The sequence below is a fragment of the Enoplosus armatus genome, chromosome 11 (assembly GCF_043641665.1).
Source record: "Enoplosus armatus isolate fEnoArm2 chromosome 11, fEnoArm2.hap1, whole genome shotgun sequence".
NCBI lineage: Eukaryota > Metazoa > Chordata > Actinopteri > Centrarchiformes > Enoplosidae > Enoplosus > Enoplosus armatus.
In genome coordinates, this window is record NC_092190.1 from 20,998,246 (window position 1) to 21,018,380 (window position 20,135).

The 20,135-nt window shown below is 40.1% G+C and overlaps 1 protein-coding gene across 1 annotated transcript in view; it reads left to right on the top strand.

Annotated features, from left to right (window-relative positions):
* Nucleotides 1–13,207, top strand: part of col18a1a (collagen type XVIII alpha 1 chain a) — a 35,355-nt gene extending 22,148 nt beyond the window's left edge. Inside the window, exons 10-42 of the mRNA XM_070914564.1 lie at nucleotides 120–146; nucleotides 299–361; nucleotides 482–550; nucleotides 655–705; nucleotides 967–1,080; nucleotides 1,229–1,291; nucleotides 1,517–1,561; nucleotides 2,279–2,410; nucleotides 2,837–2,908; nucleotides 3,149–3,175; nucleotides 3,913–4,011; nucleotides 4,742–4,777; nucleotides 5,218–5,307; nucleotides 5,477–5,509; nucleotides 6,094–6,129; nucleotides 7,003–7,062; nucleotides 7,173–7,250; nucleotides 7,432–7,467; nucleotides 7,584–7,637; nucleotides 7,827–7,898; nucleotides 8,798–8,872; nucleotides 9,192–9,222; nucleotides 9,581–9,634; nucleotides 9,754–9,788; nucleotides 9,887–10,021; nucleotides 10,177–10,336; nucleotides 10,566–10,630; nucleotides 10,863–10,991; nucleotides 11,421–11,453; nucleotides 11,539–11,859; nucleotides 12,304–12,501; nucleotides 12,680–12,795; nucleotides 12,994–13,207. Coding sequence (XP_070770665.1) covers nucleotides 120–146; nucleotides 299–361; nucleotides 482–550; nucleotides 655–705; nucleotides 967–1,080; nucleotides 1,229–1,291; nucleotides 1,517–1,561; nucleotides 2,279–2,410; nucleotides 2,837–2,908; nucleotides 3,149–3,175; nucleotides 3,913–4,011; nucleotides 4,742–4,777; nucleotides 5,218–5,307; nucleotides 5,477–5,509; nucleotides 6,094–6,129; nucleotides 7,003–7,062; nucleotides 7,173–7,250; nucleotides 7,432–7,467; nucleotides 7,584–7,637; nucleotides 7,827–7,898; nucleotides 8,798–8,872; nucleotides 9,192–9,222; nucleotides 9,581–9,634; nucleotides 9,754–9,788; nucleotides 9,887–10,021; nucleotides 10,177–10,336; nucleotides 10,566–10,630; nucleotides 10,863–10,991; nucleotides 11,421–11,453; nucleotides 11,539–11,859; nucleotides 12,304–12,501; nucleotides 12,680–12,795; nucleotides 12,994–13,207 — 2,823 coding nt within the window. The remainder of the gene's footprint in view (nucleotides 1–119; nucleotides 147–298; nucleotides 362–481; nucleotides 551–654; nucleotides 706–966; nucleotides 1,081–1,228; nucleotides 1,292–1,516; nucleotides 1,562–2,278; nucleotides 2,411–2,836; nucleotides 2,909–3,148; nucleotides 3,176–3,912; nucleotides 4,012–4,741; nucleotides 4,778–5,217; nucleotides 5,308–5,476; nucleotides 5,510–6,093; nucleotides 6,130–7,002; nucleotides 7,063–7,172; nucleotides 7,251–7,431; nucleotides 7,468–7,583; nucleotides 7,638–7,826; nucleotides 7,899–8,797; nucleotides 8,873–9,191; nucleotides 9,223–9,580; nucleotides 9,635–9,753; nucleotides 9,789–9,886; nucleotides 10,022–10,176; nucleotides 10,337–10,565; nucleotides 10,631–10,862; nucleotides 10,992–11,420; nucleotides 11,454–11,538; nucleotides 11,860–12,303; nucleotides 12,502–12,679; nucleotides 12,796–12,993) is intronic.
* Nucleotides 13,208–20,135: the final 6,928 nt, after the last annotated feature.

The following is a 20,135-nucleotide window of genomic DNA, read 5'->3' on the forward strand; positions in this document are numbered from 1 at the left end:
ACTGCTTTAAATATAAAGTTACATAGTACTTATACGTAATTGGAAATCACAATGATCAAATGGTCCTAAAATCACAAACGTGTCTCAGATGACTTTCATTCTTTATTTTAATCTCGCAGGGTGATCCTGGTGAGGATGGAAAAACTGTAAGTTGTTGGGTTTTTTTCTCTTATCAATTGTCAAAAGGTTGTGATAATGGATGTTAAAGTAGATATTTTCTCATTTACACTTTTACACTTTTCCTTGTATGAACACCATGACAACCTCTACCTCTAACATTATTGTTTCCTCAACACAGGGTCCTGATGGACCTCCAGGCTTCCCAGGAACCCCAGGTGACCCTGGACCTAAAGGAGAGAAGGTTAGATGCTCGGTTACACTGAATGATAGTAGAATGTGTGAAATAAAAAAAACATTTGAGTTTAAATGGACATATATGTTGTAGAAATCTATGTTGTCTTAATGAGTCTCATGCCCACAGGGAGACCGTGGAGAGGGTCAACCTGGCCCCAGGGGACCTCCAGGACCCCCAGGACCAGGACTCAGATCTGTGAGTTAATATTGGCCTAAGTCGCATGTTGTCTCAAGTCTAAAGAAAGCCTGCCATCGTGAATCATTTGTTGAATCCAACTGATTTCACTTCATGTATTTCAGACTTTTGTGGACATGGAAGGATCAGGGTTCCCTGATTTGGAATTTATTCGGGTGAGAAGAATTTAATTTTAAATAGTACTCTCAACAGGAACAAACTATGTAGTAGAGGACATCATCTTTGTTGTTGTAAGGCTGTAACCAGCATTTATAAATGACAATCAAACCCAAATCACAAAGAAGATAAATTGTTGGTAAAAGACATTTCTGTTTCTGGATACATTTATCTTATAAGCAGCTATCTTTGATCTGCAAAGTCATCATAGATTACTGTAAAGTAGCTATATGCAAAATTATTCTTTTTTGTTGTTTTAGGGTCTGCCAGGTCCCCCTGGTCCCCCTGGTCCTCCTGGTCCCTCTACACCAGGCACAGCAGTGAGTTCTGGGGCATTTGGACCAACAGGAAAGGACGGGGCGCCCGGTCAACCTGTAGGTGTCAATGTGTTTGTCTCTCTACACCACTAGCCAAATAATTCTCTAAACCCTCAAACTGTTTGAATTGTGATAAAAAAGTGACTGTACAGTCTAACCAAATCAATAACTACTGTATACCTGAACCAAATCTTTCGTACTCTAGGGTTTGTCTGGTTTGCCCGGTACTGATGGCCTCCCAGGAGTTCCCGGTCCCAAGGGAGAAAAGGTTAAGACCTTGTAAAAATAGTAGTTTCTTCTGTAAAGACCAACAAAATCATAATCATAGTGTAAACATAAGGACAAGGCTTGACTAGTCTGGTGGAAACCAGTTAGCCTCGCTTGCTGAGTGAAAGCCAGTTAGCCTCGCTTGCTAGCTTTCACTTTCCAAATGGGAAAATTCAAATTTCAGTTATTATTAATATGTTTTGTCTGACTCTTTTTCTTACACTAGGGTGATTCAGGCGAGCTGGGTCTTCCCGGAGCTGTTGGAGAGAAGGTGCAGATATATTAACTTAATTGTTTTACCTTTCTTTTTTTTCCAATTGCGCCTGGTTTACAGTGAGATCTCCACTCCAAAACACAACCAAATGCAAATTGTTCCTGTTGTTGTAACCAGCATTAAAGAATTAGACATAATCCTGAGAAGAAGGTACATAAATTCAAGTGTAAGATGGTGGCATGGTTTTTGGGCCAATTCAACGATTAGAATGACATATCAACTTTCAGCCAACTATTTCTAAAGCTTTTCTCATCCCTTTCATTTCTCCAGCCAAGCTCCTACTTTTCTTTTCTCACCAATCTGCTGCCTCACTATTTATCATCCTCCTACTTTCCTAAGCCTTCCCATCTGCAGGTAACTGGGCTCCAGCACATCAGTTATCAAAGGGGATTTGTGTCTTCTAACAATATGCAAATGTTTGTCAAATATTGTCAGCTACAGACATGACTTAAAGTTTAATCTGAATGCTGGCTATGGTTTGGTTTAACATTTGGTGACGTCTGAATTTGGTCCCAGAACCGGTCTTACGAGTACTGATAACTAAAGGCTGCATGACACAGGTATTGGTAGTTTTGTGCAGGATTCACGAGATTTCTGACAGTGACTTCAAAAAACTACCTCACCATGATTAGATGAGCTTCACTGAAGATGGAATCTATATATGTATTTATTTATTCTGAACACTGATTTTACTCCTGTCATCCTCTCCTACAGGGAGCTCAAGGAGACTCTGGTTTACCGGGACCTGCAGGAGAGTCTGGACTGGCTGGTCTGCCTGGACCCATTGGACCAGTTGGGTCACCTGGACCTCCCGGGCCTCCTGGACCAAGTTATCGAGTTGGATTTGTAAGTTCTCTGTTAGTTTTTGTGAAGATGCCTTTTGGTAGAGTTGACAGTTGACAGAGTTCACAGTAAAAGATAAAAAATGAAAAAATTTAACCTCTGCAATTTGGTTGTCTGGAGCTGTTCACCAGGGGACAGCTCATGATTAAATAAATGGAGATATGAAAATATACTGTCTATTGACAACTGTAGTGCAGACACATTGGTGTTTCTATCAGAACTCAAACTATTCCCATTTCAACAGAATAACTGTGAGAAAGTATCCATGTTGCTGTAGGTCTACAGTTATTTTTTTCATAAGGGCAGGGTCATCTCAATCACACCCATCTCAGCTGACCTGAAAGCAGTTAATCTTAAAATAAATGAAACAGGGCAGAAAAAAAACAATAAAATGGCTGTTTTTAATACAATCTTTGTTGGTGTCTGAAGGATGACATGGAGAGCTCTGGTGCAGGTTTCACCAATGGACTTCCTGGCGTCAGAGGACCAGAAGGAAGACAGGTTAGTACTGCGTATTGAAGTATCTCAAATTCTTCACAGCACAAAGTTCAAATAGGCAATAGTTCCTCCTTGTGTTGAAATTCTTTTTTTGTCCCTATATTACAAGCCAGTAGGGCTGTCACTTTTTCCAAAAATCAAGTTAGAACAAATTTGAAATGACATGCAATTCGAATACGGAAGATACACGAGGAAGATATACATTAGCTTGTAAATAACTAAAACAAATGTATTTGCTTTCAGGGTCCTCCTGGCTTGCCTGGACTTCCGGTAAGTAACTGAGCAATTTTCCAGCATGTCTGTCTTGAGCTGGTCCTCTTGCTCCGCTCTTCATCATGTTGTTTTTATACTTTTAAAATACACTGTTGGATCAAAAAGGGTCTTGTTTTAAGTATGTGAAATTAGTGGAAACACACAAACAAGCCTGAGGTTCAGCTACCTGGGACTGAATCAAGATCTTTAAGGCAACAGGGGACTGTTTAGTCCCTGCGCTGCATTAAGTGTCTTGATGAGTTTATTTAACACTCAGGTTTGGTTATTAGCTGTTTCACCTTGCTACTCTCCTCTGCTGACATTTCACATGTTTGTTTTATGAACCATTAGGGTTGAGAGAAATAAGCTGCAGCTTTATTGATTCCTGAGTTTCCCCTCAGGGAATCAATAGGTCCTCATGCTGTCTAAAGAAACAAAAAAAAATAAACAATATGAGAACAAAAACAAAACGGTAAATAACAAAAATGACTGTTGTATTAAGTAGAATGTATGAAAGAGAGAGACAAACTCATAGCAACACAGCAAGAGTTTATCCCCAAGTTAGCGTGTTAGCAAAGATTTGTCTGCGTGCCTGCACAAAGCAATGAGCTGCAGAGTTTAGTGTTCATTTTCAGTGGGATCAGATGTACAAGCAAATGTTTCACATTACGGGCAATTATGTTGTAGTAACTTTCTTTTAGTGTGTTTAACTGAATTTTGTTTTTCACTTTCGTAACTTGAATGTACCTCTGCAGGGTAAACCAGGCTTCCCGGGTATACCAGGTCAGAAGGGCAATGAAGGTCTTGTAGGAAGAGACGGGCAACCGGGTTTGGATGGCTTCCCTGGACCTCAGGTAAAATAAGGATTTCCCTCTAGATCTGGCATTCTGACACATACGAATATTTCATGCACCAGCTGGATACTAAAGGTCACATAGTTGTTGAAAGGTCGTGGTGTTAACCCAGTGTTAGATATTTGAAACCTGTGTGATGTAACAGAGCATTTGATTAACCATATTATACTACTCTGAAACCTCTGGAAAAATATTTCCATTCTCAAATGTTTATGTTTACAGACCATTCACTCATATGTCCACAATAGGTAATTCATAAAAGTCTTTTGGATTGAGTAAGTTCTGGGTTAGGAAATTAATATTTGTTTTTTGAGGAAAAACAGCCGAGTATGCACATTTTGGCACAATGCAGTTACAGTAGAGGAAAATGCCAACCCCTCACAAACCCCTGTGTCAACCACTTTTGTAAAAATGTAACTCTAATAGAAGGAAGGAAATGGACGGTTTGAGGACAAAGTGGGAAAAACAGAATCATCATCTTTTGCATGTCGGAAGAAGTTTAAACATAGTTTAGCTGCAATGCTTTAGGAAGAGTTTTATAGTAGGGGTGCATCACAATCAGTCAGCGTATCAGTATCGGGCTTGTCAAGGTTCACTTACTAGCTTTTTCCAGAGCTTTCAATTATAAGTCATGGTCTTCACCAGTGGAATCTTATTTGCATTTGGACATACAGCGCTTTCACCTTTGTTATTAAAGTATATTTTGTTTCATTCTTCTTTGATTTTACAGGGACCAAAGGGTGACAGAGGTGACAAAGGAGAGAGGGTGAATATCTGTTCATTTATACGTTACGTCTGTAAGATGCTGATCCCATGTTGCTCTTCTGTATGTTTCTTTGGAGTTAAGGTTAATAGTTCTTAGTAGTTATTTTGATCTCTCAGACCTTTAACCCTTTATCCGGCAAGGAACCATATATGGTAACTTCATTGATTTTGATTTTCAACATAAAACTTGAATATTTTTAAAAATGTCACAAAAGTAAAAAAGTCACAAAAGTAAAAAAGTCTTGTTGTGTCCTGCAATGACACTCTAGGGTTGAAATTTTGTGTTGTAAGTATTTCAATGAGTGCCTGATAAAGGGTTAAAGACCACTGACTAGTAGAGAAAATAAAAATCTAAAGCTGTGTCATATCGAGCATTTGATTCATTTCGGGTCTACTAGGTGGGATGGTTATTTATCTTTTTGCCGCCTGTTGTGGTTTTAGGGTGACACAGGTCGAGATGGAACTGGACTCCCAGGTCCACCCGGCCCACCTGGCCCACCAGGACAAATCATCTACCAAACATCTAGCAATGTAAGTAACAAACAGCACACGCAGTGGCAGACATGCAAATAAGCACCATTCCAAAATAAATGAAACCAGCGCTGTGGTTTGAATTCTTCAATACTGAAATCCGACACTAAGAGCAGTTTTAATCAGTAATAGCAAACATCTTAACATCATTCTCTTTGTGTCACCACAGGTTGATGGTAGCGTTGGCAGTGCTGGGGCTCAGGTTTGTATTCATGTTTACACAGTAACACTGATACCACAGCAATGCAAACACCTCTGGTATAAATACATTGTAGTCTTTGAGATTGTAGTTGTATCTAAATGCATTCAGTATAACCATACACTTCACAAGGCCCTGTACATTCCACTTAGCTTTTTACAACACATTTAAAGTTGATTGTGCACTTGTAATTATAACTGTAGAGTGGGCTGTCGACTGAGACGTGACATCCAAACACGGTGAAACCTGCAATTAACTTTTGTGTGTAAGGGCCATTATGGAACCACTGTTCAAGACACAAGAGCGCTGACAGTGTGGGATTTTTGGAAAGATGTCAAACTGTTAGAACATATGATTGTTGTCATTACTGTCCAACCTTTATCATATATATATAAAAACATCTGTTTTCATTTCAACATATTATTATATAAGACAGCTATATACCAGCACCTGCACTTGTTTCACAACCTACACTTTAGAATGAGTCTGATAAATCAGGGCCAGTTGTGTGTGGATTTGCTTGAACATGTATGTTATTTGCAAAGTCAGTAAAAACAAATAAAAATGTATTATGTTTTCCTCTACAGGGAGGACCTGGTTTACCTGGTCAAGCTGGATTCCCTGTAAGTCTCCCTGTGTTTTCGCTCTTACATAATTAATGTTCTCATTATAACCATAAATGTGAAGTGTATATACTTCACATTCATGGTTGTGACAAATTCTCCAATACATAATTGAAGAGTTGAGATGAGAAATTAAATTCTGTGTGATTCTCAACAGGTGGTAATTAAAAATACAGGCCTGTTTCCTGCTGTGTTTTGAGCCTGTTGTTAATCTACATTGATTTTATTTTTTATTTTTCTCATTGGAAACAAATCCAGTGAAAACACCAAAACCAACAATGTGTTAATCCCCCCCTCTCAGTACTTTTCAACTTCCCTACCCTGTCTGGGGCAATCAGCCTCAAGACCATTCACTCCTGCTAAAGATGCAAATCTTAAAAAATAGGTCACAAAGAAAACTAAAAGACGAAGATGAAAACCTATTTTCTTAATTAGCGTCATACTATAAGCCATGCTGTCCTACATGAACACACTAACCGTTCTGCTTTGAAGTCGGTGCATCAGTCAGGATTTAGCATTTGAATCTAAACGTGATGACAGTTGTTGGGGTGTTTGTTATGTTGCCAGTCACCTTAACGTTACAAACTTTAACTGTGATATTTAAGTTTTGGAGTGATACTTGAGCATCAGATGCTTCTCTGTACTACAGTTTTTCGAGTTTGGCACCGCATCGGCTCAAAGAAGCCTACAATATCTCATCCACTTATTTCTACACTCTAAACAGCTGCACTGCATAGACGGAGACTAATGGAATGGCTGATCATGTTGGCTTGAATAGATCCAGGAGAACAAAGACTTCCGTGCTGCCAAATGACTGCTACTCTGACCTCTTGTTAGTTAATAAATCTTATATTCATTGTCTTTATCCTGCAGGGTCCTATTGGACCAAAGGGTGACAGAGGAGACCCCGGCCTTCCAGGCTATGGAGTCAAGGTAAAGTCTTAGTTATTTGTTTGCTTAACTATTAATTTAGCCATTCATCATCATTAAGACACTGCTATAATTGAGTCTGTGTTGTCTCGTTGCTGCTGTTCTCTGTTCAGGGTGAGAAAGGTGAGCCGGGTTTAGTTATCGGACCTGATGGAAATCTTCTGTCTCTGGAAGGGCTAACAGGTCTGAAGGTGAGCTGTCTTTTTTGTCTCTCTCACTCTCACACAACCTCTCCTCTATAGTATATGTTGCTCCTGCCTGTTTTGTGTCTGTTGATTTCTGTTTTGTGTGCTGCATGACGGTTGTACAGTTGTTGTTGTTGTTGTTGTTGTTGTTGTTGAGACTAATCTGCTTCCTTTACCATGCCTGTAGGGAGACAGAGGACCTCCTGGACCTGTTGGACCCCCTGTAAGTGTTTGAGCATTTCTCTCTAAGATATCTGCACTAATGTACCAAAACAGTTTTCTCCTCTTCATTCTCCTGTTAGCTCACATGGTCTTTTATTTCATGGTTTATTGTTGTAGGGTCAGTACGGGCCTGCTGGATTAAAGGGTGAAATTGGAATGCCTGGAAGACCTGTAAGTACCCCTTCCTTGGTGTCTTATGTTGATATGCTTTTATATGAATATATAATACTATTCTGTGCTTATAAGTGCCATACATTCATTTTGCTGAACTATTGTATATTGTTGTGATGACATTTTAATCTCGTTGTTTCTGTTTTTCCAAGTGCTAGAAAATGTTAATCAATGACTTGGTCCCTTCAGGGTCGCCCTGGTGTAAATGGATACAAGGGTGAGAAAGGAGATTCAGGAGCTGGTTCTGGCTACGGCTACCCAGTAAGTGTTGTTATTATTACCAAAGCCTTAGATAGGTTGATTTGACAGTGACAGAAGTTAAAAAAGACACTTCGACATAATCTTGTTTACTTTCCATCCCCCCAAACCAAGCCCGAGTGTAATGAAGGCACAGCCTCCAATGTCACAAAGAGACACTCATTAAATGTGACCTGTCTGTGAATGTGACTTCTATCAGAATAGTTGTGGTGTAGGCTAGCCCGCCACAGGTGACACATGCCATGAACTACACATGACTCTGACACTGAAGGAAAAAGGAAGAGAGCATCAAAAACTGACTGGCGAGCTAGCTTTTTAGTTAGCTTGTTAACTTATTCTAATTTAATTAACCAGAAAACCCTCGTTGAGATCCCTTTTCAACCTCCAAGTGGCCAATTAGCTGGCTAGTTGTGTTTTGTATACTTTATTTACCTTTGGACAAGTTCCTGTGTAGTTCCAATAACACACGTCTTGGGTTTCAAAAACACAACCCCTGTTTGTTCTGCTCTGTATTTGTGTCTTGTCAGATAAACAGGGTTTGTGTGCTACCATTCTCTTTGAATTTGTAAATGTCACTGAGATAAATGTTGATAGACATTACTATGTAGATACACCGTTCCTCAGTGAATGGATCCTTCCAGAGCGAGGGTCCTTAATCTTAATCAAAGCTATACATTTCTCAGACTTGTCAGTGTTTGCTTGGAGAATGCTCTAATGTCAAAAACATATACCAATGTTTACATCACTGCTCGCAATCATGGTGTCACAGTAGTTGTCAAAAATGTCAAAATACTGCCGTAGTTATTGATGGTGATCAGTAATGTTACCACTGCCTAATGGCAATCATTCTGTATCTACACATAAAACAGTAAGTAAGAGTTTAATAACTTTGTTTTCTTCAGGGAGTCCCTGGCCAACCAGGACCACCCGGACCACCTGGACCTCCTGGCCCAGCTGTTCCCTTAGATCGCTTCAATGTGAGTACACAAGATCTCAAACCTCATGCCTTGAACTAAATGTTGGACATTTATATGCACCAGTTAGTGTTATCGGTAGATTGTAACACAAAGTAACCTCTGGTGGCTGAGAGCTAGCCCATATCATATTTGAGTCATTAAGCCAGTCTACCAGTCATTATCTAGTGCTTTTGTTCTGTTGTTAAAGCCTTGTTGGCTGGTGAAACTATTGAGTTAGTTGCCAATTGCATAATTTAGCTTAAGCCTTAGACAAATCTTTTCCTCTATTGTTGCTGTCTTTGAATTGCTTAATTGAGCATTTTTTTCTATTTGTTCAAAGCGTTACGATGAAACTTCAAGGAATTACCCAGGTATGACCTCCAACACACACCGTTTGTTGTTTTAGCACCGATACATAATACTGTAAGATAGAGAGGGATACGAATGGAGAAGTTAAGTAAATGTGCCAGTCAAGGAAGAGAGACTTAGAAAGGATTTAAAGTGTCTGCAGAGATAAACAGTTCTATCTTAATTTCAGTTTGATCCAGCTGCCTCAGTCTGACGGGGATATACACTCTATTGTCAAGAAATTAAGCTGCCTTACTCGATTTGAAGAATGACTTGATAAAACACAGAAGACATCACTATCAATAGTACAGGATGCCAACAGTTTTGCTGTGCCAATGTCAGATACACCTCACCAATGTTAAAAATTTTATGTTGTTGCAGCAACTAAAGGGGAAAAAGGGGAGCGTGGAGATCGAGGAATTCCAGGAATCCCAGGTAAATCCTAGTTGGTATAAAATATAAGTGCTGTAATATTATTACATACATGTCCACTGCACTGCAGGACTGTCTTCAAGTGAGTTATTAATTACTAAAACACCTTTGTTTTTTTCCAGGAACAGCCTCTAACTTTGATATTTACGCATTCAAGGTAAACTAGCTTTTCGCTACGCCAGAAGTCAGTTTAATGAGCATGCTGGATATATAGTTAGAAGAAAAACCTTCATAATGTCAAACTGTTTCCAACAGAATGAAATGAAGGGAGAGCGTGGAGACTCGGGTGTGAAGGGAGAAAAGGGAGAGCCTGGTGGTGGTGGCTATTATGACCCACGTTTTGGAGGAGTACAAGGCGCACCAGGGCCTCCTGGCAAACCAGGCCTATCGGTGAGTTCTGAGTAAAATGTCTGTCGTATATATTTAGAGGTATTAGCGGCCCAGATCCTATACACTGTCATTAGATATTATAATAATAATGTTAGATGGTAGACATTTTAAAAATGTGATGTTCCAGTAATTTAGACTTTTCTTTTTCATGTTAGGGTCCAAAGGGTGATTCCGTAATGGGCCCTTCTGGACCCCAGGGGCCACAAGGGCCACCAGGGATTGGTTACGATGGGCGTCCAGGTCCTCCAGGGCCACCTGGACCTCCAGGACCCCAAGGATCTTCCTCACTTCCTGGAGCATATAGGCCCAATCACTGTAAGTGGCTTTTTATGTTTAAATATTCTGGATATTTCTAAACCATGCACTCCTGAGTCTTGCAGAATAAAGGACATACAGCTGGTAATCTTCAGAAGTGAAGAGTCATACTGTCCCTCCTACAACTATTGTGGAGATGACCTCAATGCTGTCTGTACTACTGAAGAGGAAAACTCCACTGGAGCCATTCATAAGCTGAATCATAAAAAACGTTTGTTTTCATTTGAAGCTGTCAGTGTCCCCGGACCTCCTGGTCCTCCTGGTCCACCTGGAAGTCCCGGTTTCTCCTCTGGGGTAAGTGCCATCATTGCATTTTAGTAATCCTCCAACTGACTAGTTGATTGTTAGGCTGGAATTAAAAATAAGTTATTCGTAATGATCAGTCTGCGCACTGGAACAGTTGTTGCGAATTGATCATGTTGTGTACATTTGCCTGATGAAATATTCAGGGCTGATCAGAACTTTTTTAGTAATTGTGTTAATGTTCAACTAAAGCTAAACACCATGTATATTTTATTTTCCACAGGTAACAGTTTTGAGGTCATATGATACAATGATTGCTACTGCCAGACGCCAGGCAGAGGGCAGCCTCATCTACATCATAGACAAAGCAGACCTCTATTTGAGAGTACGCGATGGACTGCGGCAAGTCATGGTACAGTGATCTACTTTTCACCCAAGAAAATGCAACGCTTTGAATTTTATTTATTGGCATTTAAACATAGACAATACCATAGAGCAGCATTTGACCACTAGGGGGCGAAAAACATCAAAATAAGTTTACATAGCTATTTTTCTCAATTCAAATTGAATATAGTTTTGTGTTTATATTCATAGTTATTTAAAATAACTTTTAATTGCATTTAAATGTACTGTTACTGTTTAAAAAATGATTGTTCAACTGTAAAATAATTTTAGTCATATCAAAATGTTTGCTAAAGTTATTTGTTTGTGAAAAAAAGTAATTTGATTCAATGTTAATATAGAGACAATATATACTACCTGTTATGTAATACAGCTCAGATCAGGTGATTCATACATTGTGAGTTGGGATGTCAGTAAACAGCTTCTTTTCCCCTCTCAGCTTGGAGACTACAGCCCCTTCTTCAGAGATCTGGTGAGTTCCACAGAAAAGACAAAATAATAAACATATTTTGCCTTTTGACATTCACTGACTGTTTTTATTTATTTTTTATTTAAAGGAGAACGAGGTGGCAGAGGTCCAGCCTCCACCTGTGATCCTGTACCCCCAGTCCCAGGACCAGTCCCACAACAACGGAGCTGGCCATTACTCCCAGGGGGGTTCTGCCATTCGACCCATTGAACCTCCACCACACCCACCTGTGGACCCCAGATACCCTCCCCAGTACGATCCCAGATTCCCAGACCCGAGACACACAGGTCAGACAGATGGAAGATTAGCCACCCAGCAGACTGAGAACAGGTACCCTGTCACTCCGCCGCGACGACCCAGCCCACCTGTACCGCAGCCTGATAGCCATGTGGACACATCAGGATCAGGAGTGAGTAGAGAGAATATAATAAATTATAATTAGTTAATTATAGAGGGTATTACATTACTCTAATGCAGGATAATTTGGTGTAAACCCTAACTCTAAAATACTTAAAAGCCAGTAATTGAGTGATGATAATGGGTTTTTTTGTTGAGATAATGCACTTGGTGGAAGGGAGGAGGAGGAGGACAGTGATGATGATGAAAATGTAGTGTGTATATACTGTATATTTGACAGGGAGGTTATAATTGGTTTGGGAGCGGCCCAAAAGAAAGGGAATAAGCTGATTGGACAGCCTATTTAGCAGTCTAGCTCCATTACATATAATACTTTCTCAAGACAAAGTGAGGGTCACATGCTTTTTTTATTTTTAGCAAAATAATTGATCCTATACTGATGTGTATCAAGAGCAGAGGCAGCAAGTTTAACATAAACCTGTGTCTTCCTCGTCAGCTACACCTCATCGCCTTGAACGCCCCTCAGACTGGTAACATGCGAGGAATTCGCGGGGCAGACTTCCTGTGCTTCCAGCAGGCCCGCGCTATAGGCCTGAAGGGGACCTTCAGAGCTTTCCTGTCCTCCAAGCTTCAAGACCTCTACACCATCGTCCGCAGGTCGGACAGGGACAGCTTCCCCATCGTGAACCTCAAGGTGAGATAGTGCTGCTGGGGAAGTGGCAGTATTGCTAAAGGGCCGGATATACTGCTATATACATACAATATAGTTCACTACTGTGTCTTCACCGTTATTCTACGTATCTTGCTGCTTTATGAAGAACACTTTCTGAAGGAGAAATTCAATTTAAAGTATTTTATTCTCTTTCTTGCAGGACCAAGTATTGTTCAGCAGTTGGGAGTCTATGTTTGGTGACGATGCGAGCAAAATTAAGGAGAATGTACCAATCTACTCCTTTGATGGTAGAGACATCCTCAGGGATAGCGCATGGTGAGTCATCACTTTGTACACTAATCTCACATTTAATACACCGTCTTGTGTAACATGTAGCTGTTTGTGTAGTATTCTCCTTTGTTTCCTTTTTTGATTTGCAGTAATATTTTGTATACTTGTTGATTTTCTATCTGTGGGCATATACTGTATACTGTATATATTCTGACCTCTGTGCTTGTTTTTGCTTTCCTCCAGGCCAGAGAAAATGGTCTGGCATGGATCAAGCAACAAAGGCCACAGGCAAACAGACCACTACTGCGAAACATGGCGGGCGGGCGACCGTGCTGTGACTGGTCTGGCATCATCGCTACAGAGTGGCCACCTCCTGCATCAAACCTCCAGTAGCTGCTCCGGCTCCTACATCGTCCTCTGCATTGAGAACGCCTTCACATCACACTCCAAAAAATAAATCCCGTCCATCCTCCTTTTTTTTTTTGTCGTGGGCCCCAGTTAAACACCATTTTACTTCCCTGATAACACGCTTTGTGAACATGTGGCGTCCAATGAACTGGCCCTGTGGCTCTTTGCCTGGCAGAGACGCTTTGCATTGTCTGCTCCTCCCCTCCATGAACGCCAAAGAGACGGGTCCAACAGAGGGGTGTTGGTCCTTTTCCTCGGGGGCATTGGCACATATTTTCTCCAAGAGGTGGAACGAGAGCGGAGAAGCTAAATGCATTCTCAAATTGTATCCATTTTTTAAAAACTTCTGTATATTACATGTTGGTCGTTTGTGATTTTTGTTTATTTTTCCGACGTTATCAATGTTTTACCTTTTGAACTGTTTATAAAAATGCTATATCCATCCTGTTATTGTTTTTTTTTTAATTTTAGGTATTGATCATTTCCACATTTTTTCCAATTTCATTTTAGAATTGTGGGTTATGACGGGGTACAGCAAACTTTTAAAGACTATTTTAAATTTAAAGAAGATGATAGATATTTATTTTTAAATGAAGTTATGTAAGGACAAAAAAAAATGATTTGGAAATATAAAAAAGTGCTAAATACCCTCATTTATATTCTACACAGCACAGAACATTTAATTCTTTTCTAAAGAGCTTCTGATCAGAAACTGTGCCTTATCACACAACCAGGACTGCTTTAAAAAATAAGCTCGTATAATGAACCACTTCTTTTTTATGCATTATTCTACAAATATGTAAATGTTCCAGCGGCATTCAGATGCTTTTACTTCACACTAAATTGAAATGACCTTGTTGGACACAGACACTACTGTAATGAATAATCCCACACCCAGAGGGCAAGATTCCCTCCAGCTGAAATTGAACCTTTTGAATCAAAAATGTTTATATTCCCTTTTACCACTTTATAAAAACCTATCAGTGAGTGAGCTGGAAGTGATTAGTTTGCTGCTAATCTTTGCTGGAGTGACTGCTGTCACGGGTGTTAGGGACGGGAAAACCAGTATGTTAAGGAGACAGTTTTTTGCAGTTGCCTTGCATTGAATTTCAGAGACTAACCTGGCCTTGATGCTACTGATGTCTTGACTGAACCTGTGGATATCCATTTTTATAATAAATTGCGCTGTACTGTTTCTCCCAGGCACTGAATAAAAGTCTTTTTCAACTACAACAACAACGTGATCTACTGTACATGGGTCTGTGCAGCGTGTTGAATTCTTTTATTTTTATCCAAATGGAAGCCTTTCATGAAGACCTTTGATAACAGCGTGACCTTGATATGTTTCAGTCAGCAGCCCTGACCAGCAGTTTTATGTCCTATTCAATGAGATGTTGCTGGTGGCATTGACTCCACCACAAATCAGTGTCTCCAGTGGCAATGAGAGGCGGCCAACACACCCTGGTCATATGTCATCTATTAACCTTCACAGGTGCAAATGAATTCAATTCCATTTGGCCATGTAAATCAAAACTATAGAATTGAAAATATCTATTGGTCATAAATGGAGGTTAATTGGGTGACTTTAACAGTACAACCACAATAGTGGCCAATTTTATGGGTATGTTAAAACAAAAAGGGTACTTGTAAGGGTAATGTACAATCTATCAATGTGTCTTGATTAGGAGTTAAGTGAAATTATTGTTGGGAGATGGGTTGCATTGTTAACAAATTAGGACACCAGTACAATAGTCCTAAATTGCCAGAACATGCAAAGATTGACATTTCTTTTAAATGAAATTACCAGGCAATCATGAATAAATTGGCTGTAGGTTCTACAAGAAAAGTGGATTTTAAAAGAGAACTGAATTAGGTCACCAGTCATTGGCGATGGCTTATGAAATCCCCTTAAATCTCTTCTTTAAAGTTAGGAGGCGTTTCAAGATAATATTTGATTAAGAAGATTAATTTGAATTATTCAGAGCTGGCCTAATTTGGTAGTTATTTTAAAATGATATGCCATGCGATAGTTTCATACATTCAGGTGGTTATAGTGGAAAGGGGCCTTATTTATCCCTCTCTATGTAACTGCAGATAATGCTGGCAAGTTGTTACCATGTGACACAGCTAGTGAAGTAACAAAGATGACTGAATAATAAGAGAAATCACAGCGTTCAGTGTAATGACCTGGGTCATCAGCACGGCCAGCTCAACTCAATGTAGCATTTAACCCTGATGTATTTCAAGTGGACACGTAAGGTCAGCCATTGTGAGGCAGTCATTGCTCCACATCTAGGTGTATGTGTAGGTGTATATTGTCTTTATAGAGACAATGTACTGAAAGTACATAAACACATTTTATAGCTATCAAATGTGTCCTTTGCCCACACTCTATTGGTTTGCCTGCTCGTCTCTGCAGAATAGCATATAGCAGAATAGAAATGTGCACGTTACAGGGTTTAACCTGGCTCAGAAACTGAGGCATTGAGGCAAAACTGGCTCCTCACTGACCTTTTCTTTGCCCTTGACATGTAGAGGTTCAGTCCTGGCCCCTGGGTCCTTCCATGTTTTGTGCTTCTTTAAAGGGACAGTTTGACATTTTGGGAAATACTCTTTGTAAGATAAGAACATTGATACTCCGATGTCTGTCTGTTAAATATGAAGCTTCAGCGAGCAGTCAGTTAGCTTAGCTTAGCATAAAGTATAAAAAATGTATAAATATAGCTAGTCTGGTTGTGTCCAAAAGTAACAAAATCCACCTACCAGCATCTCTAAAGCTCGCTAATAAATGCGCATCTCATTTGTGAAATTCATACAAAATACAAAGCATAAAACTGACAGGGAGTTTTTTGCGGGTCCTTTTCTTTGCTTCCTGGAGTCTTTTCACTGTGAGCTTGCCAGGCAACCAGCTGGTAAACAAACAAGAAATAATGTGTTAATTAGTGAGCTTCAGAGGCCTCCACCTCCATGTTAGTCAGCCTGATTGGTGGTGTGGTGACTGATGGCCATGTGGGGATTGCATGTTGGAGGTGTAGGAGTGTGTACCAAGCACCAAGTGGATGCCTCCATCCTATATGTGTCTGAAAGCTGGACATGGATGTGTATGGTTGATATAAAATATAATCTTTAGATATTTCATTACTGGCTTGTTGTACAAGTTATGGTGTGGCATATTAAAGTACAATGTTGTATCAGTAGTGCTTTTACACTAAAAGCTATGTTCATTTTATGATTAATTTATGTTGTAATGCTACAACATTGATGTATTTTCTGTAGAAGAAATGAAGGCAGCTGGCAGGGAAGCAAAGAACGATTATTTCTGTATTAATTAAGTCTTTTACCTTATAGCACATGCACCACAGGACTGTGGAGAAAGTGTTAATGTTGTGACTATGGACTTGAGTTATAGCAGCTGCACAGCATGGTTTTCCTGTTCTGTTATTTTAACACACCCAAATGACAAAAATAGAGTACGGTAAACATTGAATATCAAGTGCCAAAAACCCCAGCTACAAGTAAGTTTGGGGGTGTAAACTCTAAAAAGTTGTTCTGAAGACTGAAGGAAAGTATGGAGAGCATCCCTGTTGTTTTAAAGTTATTATGTTTTGGCAAGTCTAAATGCAATGAGAAGCACACGTATAAACATAAACATAGAAAATTGTCCACAACCGTTTCCAGAACATGTGGCTACAGCCATATGGCCATGCTAGTGGCTCTGTGAGGCTGCACTTGAGCACAGCATTGCATTGAGTTAAATGCTAATGCTAGCATGGCAACATGCTCACAAAGATTATGATAACATGTTTAGCAGGTATAGGGTTTACCATGTTCACCATGTTAGGTGAGCATGCTAGCATGCTAACATTAGCTAATCAGCACTAAACACAAAGTACAGCTGAATTTTCGCAGGTATTTGAACCAAAGTATTGGACAAAAATAAAAGCTGACCTGATGATGCCGCTAGATGAAAAGTCGTTGCATCGGCAAAAACACCTCAGAGTGCATTATTGCCCTTATACCACGGCTACTAAAGTATTTGATTGGAGCTGATACTCGCCTCCTAAACAGAGCAAAACAGCGTGCACATTTCTTTGTACTACCACAGGTGTCAGTAGGCAAGGCTATTAAGTAGACCCTCATCACAGAACTAGGGTTACAAATTGTGTAACCATTGTTTTAGTGTTTTCTGTGCTCAGTCTATTGCTCTAATCATTCACTATTTATTATTATGTGCTGTATGGAAAATACAGCACATAAACCTAACAAGATGCTCTGAGCCTGTAAACATGTAAATAACTCTGTACTAGTTTGCTTTTGACACAGTTCATTCTGTCATACTGTATAATTTCCTGGATATGCATACTAAACAAGCCTGTACATCAACACAGAGGACAGCGAACATTGTCAAAACTTTGCTGGGGTCATTTCCATAAACTCATGCTGAAGTGGGTATAAAGTATTGGGAGCCTGAAGGCATCATCTTTACTGGCATGTCATTTGAGAATCAAGCATAGCTGATAGGACAGAGGCCCAAATTTATCCCTGCGCCCACCCTGTAATAAAGACCGAGCATTCCCTAAAAATAATCAGTAAATATAGTCACTTCCCACTCAATTTCATCAAATCTGCCTCTTAAGCATCTCAACCCGCTGAGCAGCCTTACGAGAGCTATAAGGCTTATATTAATTGACTGGGGGGGCTGAGTGTCGCAGCGGTGTCCCTGGTTGAAAGAAAAATAAACTAGCATCATAACTGCCATCCAATTTCTCAATGCCTTTGGTTGAGTAAATCTTCAGGAAAAAACACAACTTACTGAGTGGCGTATTATCCATTTAAGTCTTCTTGACTGAGTGAGGTTAGAGTGGGTGGGGGGTGGTTGGGATGTAATAACCCGCAGCTGGCTTTGCTGCAAAGTGCTATCACACTAGCTGCCTGGGGAAAGCTATATTTAGTGGGTGCTAAGTAATAACTAAGTACAGTGAAATGATCCAGCTATGGTAATGATACAACAAGGTGACAACCAGATATTGGGGGGACTTAATTACGTTCGGGGCGGAAGCGAAAAGCCACAGTTGTCACATCTCTGGTCTGTGTTTATTCGACGCTGGTGACTCGCTGCCACATTAACCCAAATCTAACAATATCTTAACACTGCACACTGCACAGTGCAGTTACAGAGCCGCTTTGTTTCCTGACCTTCTAATGTGTTTTATCTGAGAGAAGAGCAACCTTATTTTAGTGTGATACCAACCTCAGCATCCTGTGTACCAACCTGTGTCTAAAAAGAGCACCCGCCATAAGAGTCACTGTTTTAATGCATTCTGCCTGTAACTAGACTAACATGTTTTCCCATCAAATTAAAGGGTAATAAGGAGGCCTAAAGCAACATTTGTGTAGTGTCTGTAGTACGTAAGGCCTACTGCAAGGCTTTCACATTTCACTGACATTTAGATAGATAATGAGTAACAATCTCCCAGTCTTTAAATCCCCTTGTGAATCTTCTGGCATTTAAGTCTATTTTTCCCCCCTTCCTGTCTTTAAATATTTGATGAGGAGGATGTTATCTAGAGTGGATATTCCTGGCATTGTGAAGATAGGCTTTGACCACTTCATCATACCTGCTCCCCTCCTTTACACTGACCCAGGTGTGTTGCTCCAGCGCCTTTCGTCACCTTTACATTTGAGAAGTAACTGGGAGGCACAATTCAAAGTCAAGGTGAAGCCACTTCCTGTCAAGCAGCCTTCACTGACGTGATGTTTTCTCCAGAGGTGAGAAGATCACAACTCACCACCCTGGCCAATACTGATTTTTCTATTACTGATTGCCTTTCCCATAATTGATGCAATTAAATTAATGCAATCTGTGCCCGTGCATTTGGTTTAATGCATATTTTATGTATTTTTCCGGACGAAAATGTCACTTAGCGGCAGTGAGGAAAAAGAATTCTCCAGCTCTTGCCAAAATCCTGAGCCAAAACAAAGCAGCTCCTTAGATATACAGCTACTGTTTGTTACTCTTCATCAGTGAAGAAACCCTAAAGCCAGTCTTTATCAGACGTTCTTTCATAAACTACCAAATAACCACTAAAGGCAAATATCTGTTGATATTTATCACGCTTCTGGTTTTGCATCTCCTTCCTGATGAGAACTGATGGTGTCATTCAGGATTCCCCCAAGGTCTGGTCTCCAATGCCAGTTCACAGATACCTCGCCAAACCTTACACAGCTCACTACCCGTGGTCATCATTGCAGCTGGCTACATATTCGATGTGACATCTCCTTCCATCTTCTAATGAATTTTTTATGTCTCTTCCTCTCCCACTCACACGCAGACGGGGCTCGTATCAGCCCCATTCTGTAAATCCATGCTACTGTAAGTGACAGTGTTGCCTCTGGAATCAGTGACCCCTCTGTCCTGTTGTTGCTGTAGATGGCTCGACTGTTCCATGCTGATTGGATTTGTCTAATAACATTGTAATGCATAGTGTCGGTGCATCCACAACATAATTTACAAATCATTGTGTTGTCGAGATACAAACCCGCACATCCAAGGAAGTGGAAAATCACGTCAAACATTATAAATATCCATGAAATTATTTTTCTGATTAGGAATTATGCATGTATGTCCAATCCTGGATGCCATTATACAAGCAAGATTGCGTTCAAAACTGACAACATGGAATATTTTTCCTTGTGTTAGGCAATATCGATTTCAGAGAAAAGACAAACTTCTGGATTTTACTTTCCGCTAAACTGACAGTTTGATGCCACACTTGTGCTGTGCATATCCGACCATGTTCTAATGCACTCAGGTATTGACAGCCTCATTGATTTTCAGGGCCTCTGCAAAAGATCGTTGAAAGGGGAGTAATACTTAAATCTGCGGGCCCTACACATGCAAAGTTTTAGCTTCACAAAAAAGCTCTGTAGAACAGAACAGATGTATTTTATGTCAATGCAGCCCGAGTTTGATGAAA